This window comes from Borostomias antarcticus (genome assembly GCF_949987555.1).
Source record: "Borostomias antarcticus genome assembly, chromosome: 3".
Taxonomy (NCBI): Eukaryota; Metazoa; Chordata; class Actinopteri; order Stomiiformes; family Stomiidae; genus Borostomias; species Borostomias antarcticus.
In genome coordinates this window covers 1,014,236-1,016,735 of record NC_140236.1, presented here as the reverse complement: position 1 = coordinate 1,016,735, position 2,500 = coordinate 1,014,236, and the positions used below count along the sequence as shown (strand labels likewise).

The following is a 2,500-nucleotide window of genomic DNA, read 5'->3' as shown; positions in this document are numbered from 1 at the left end:
TCCAAGACGCATTATTTTAATGTTAATGCAAACAAAAAGTACAAATTGCTGCTGATTTTATTTGTGGTTTTTCATATAAAACTGTGATAAATTTGGATCACGAATCGTAATGTGAAATGTTCACACCGTTACATCTCTACACGAGAAGCATGTGAGTGATGAAGATCAAAGACTCTTAACTTGTGTGGAAGGTGGGCAGAGACAGTAATGAACCTTTATTATGTCAACATCAACATCAACAGGAAGGGACAGTCACTATGGAGGTAGACATGCAAACACACACCCTAGTTCACCTGGACACCAAGCAATGGAGTGCGTTGCCCTCAACTCTACTGTAGCGTTGAGTAGCTCTGTGTGTGTGTGTGTGTGTCTGTGTGTGTGTGTTCAGAGCTCAGTGGTGAGGGGTCCCTTGCTCTGGATGTTTCTCATGATGGACTGGACCACCTCCGATGTGGTGCCCTGCCCCCCGATGTCTGCCGTGTGCAACTGCAGGGAAGACGAGAAAATCCATCACCATTCAAATAATATACAGGACGGCTTCACATGGACAAAGATCCGGTTCAATGACAACATGGAACGTTCTGGTAAGACTCCTGAGGAGAAACTCTCTTCTGATCATCGGTCTGACAGGTCGTGTCTGTGTGTTTTTGAGAACAGGTTAAGCAGGGTTCTAATACATGAACCGTGACCACACCCCCACCTAGAACCTCCTCATCAGGGAGTCTCTCTATACCATCTGACAGGTTGAATTTAGAAATGAATTTAAAGAACTTTGTTCTGGCAGTTTCAAGCCACAGAATAAACAGATGTAGGAATAGATGTTTGTATTGGTGTCTGAGAGCTGAGACCTGCCCAGACCAGTCAGGACCAGTTCTACACAATGACTACAGCTGAGCAGTTAGCATGACAAACAGGTGTGGGATTTTGGCAGCAGTGGGTGTGCAGAGGTGTGAGGTAGGTGTGTAGAAGGGAGAGGGTGGTTGGTAGGTGTGTAGAGGGGTGAGGGTGGGTGGTAGGTGTGTAGAGGGGTGAGGGTGGTTGGTAGGTGTGTAGAGGGGAGAGGGTGGTTGGTAGGTGTGTAGAGGGGAGAGGGTGGGTGGTAGGTGTGTAGAGAGGTGAGGGTGGTTGGTAGGTGTGTAGAGGGGAGAGGGTGGTTGGTAGGTGTGTAGAAGGGTGAGGGTGGTTGGTAGGTGTGTAGAGGGGTGAGGGTGGTTGGTAGGTGTGTAGAGGGGAGAGGGTGGTTGGTAGGTGTGTAGAGGGGTGAGGGTGGTTGGTAGGTGTGTAGAGGGGTGAGGGTGGTTGGTAGGTGTGTAGAGGGGTGAGGGTGGTTGGTAGGTGTGTAGAGGGGTGAGGGTGGTTGGTAGGTGTGTAGAAGGGAGAGGGTGGTTGGTAGGTGTGTAGAGGGGTGAGGGAGGGAGGTAGGTGTGTAGAGGGGTGAGGGAGGTAGGTGTGTAGAGGGGTGAGGGTGGTTGGTAGGTGTGTAGAGGGGTGAGGGTGGTTGGTAGGTGTGTAGAGGGGTGAGGGTGGTTGGTAGGTGTGTAGAGGGGTGAGGGTGGTTGGTAGGTGTGTAGAGGGGTGAGGGTGGTTGGGAGGTGTGTAGAGGGGTGAGGGTGGTTGGTAGGTGTGTAGAGGGGTGAGGGTGGTTGGTAGGTGTGTAGAGGGGTGAGGGTGGTTGGTAGGTGTGTAGAAGGGAGAGGGTGGTTGGTAGGTGTGTAGAGGGGTGAGGGAGGGAGGGAGGTAGGTGTGTAGAGGGGTGAGGGTGGTTGGTAGGTGTGTAGAGGGGAGAGGGTGGTTGGTAGGTGTGTAGAGGGGTGAGGGTGGTTGGTAGGTGTGTAGAGGGGTGAGGGTGGTTGGTAGGTGTGTAGAGGGGTGAGGGTGGTTGGTAGGTGTGTAGAGGGGTGAGGGTGGTTGGTAGGTGTGTAGAGGGGTGAGGGTGGTTGGTAGGTGTGTAGAGGGGTGAGGGTGGTTGGTAGGTGTGTAGAGGGGAGAGGGAGGGAGGGGGGTAGGGGTTCAGGGGATGAGGGTGGGAGGTAGGTGTGTAGAAGGGAGAGGGAGGGAGGGGGGTAGGGGTTCAGAGGGTGAGGGAGGGAGGGGGGTAGTAGTTTAGTTACCCTGGTTTCGTTCATGGTGGTGAGGACTGCGTTCCGGATCATAGTAGCGTAGTCATACAGCCTGGGACAGACAGATGAGAGATACATCAGCCACACATGCACTTCATATCACCACTCAAAAACATCTACAAAGATCAAATATGATCCTGCTAGTACATATAAAAACCAGGAAGTGTTCAGTGTGAGGGGGTGTGGTTAAAGTGTGAGGGGTGTGGTTAAAGGAGGAAGTAACTTACTTGAGGTGGTCTAGCATCATGCAGCTGGCCAGCAGCATGGCGGTGGGGTTAGCAATGTTCCTGTTAGCAATACTCTTCCCTGTGTTCCTCGTGGCCTGAGAGAGAGAGAGAGAGAGAGAGAGAGAGAGAGGGGGGGGGGGGGGGGGGGGGGAG

The 2,500-nt window shown here is 52.5% G+C and overlaps 1 protein-coding gene across 1 annotated transcript in view; it reads right to left on the bottom strand.

The window, feature by feature from the left end:
* idh3g (isocitrate dehydrogenase (NAD(+)) 3 non-catalytic subunit gamma) overlaps window positions 1-2,500 on the bottom strand; it is a gene marked incomplete at its 5' end in the record, with an annotated part of 10,347 nt that overhangs the window by 1,061 nt on the left and 6,786 nt on the right. The window contains 3 exons of the mRNA XM_084461891.1: window positions 1-486; window positions 2,112-2,172; window positions 2,348-2,442. The exon at window positions 1-486 is cut by the window's left edge and continues 1,061 nt beyond it. Of these exons, the coding sequence (XP_084318017.1) occupies window positions 385-486; window positions 2,112-2,172; window positions 2,348-2,442 (258 nt within the window). The 3' untranslated portion in view covers window positions 1-384. The remainder of the gene's footprint in view (window positions 487-2,111; window positions 2,173-2,347; window positions 2,443-2,500) is intronic.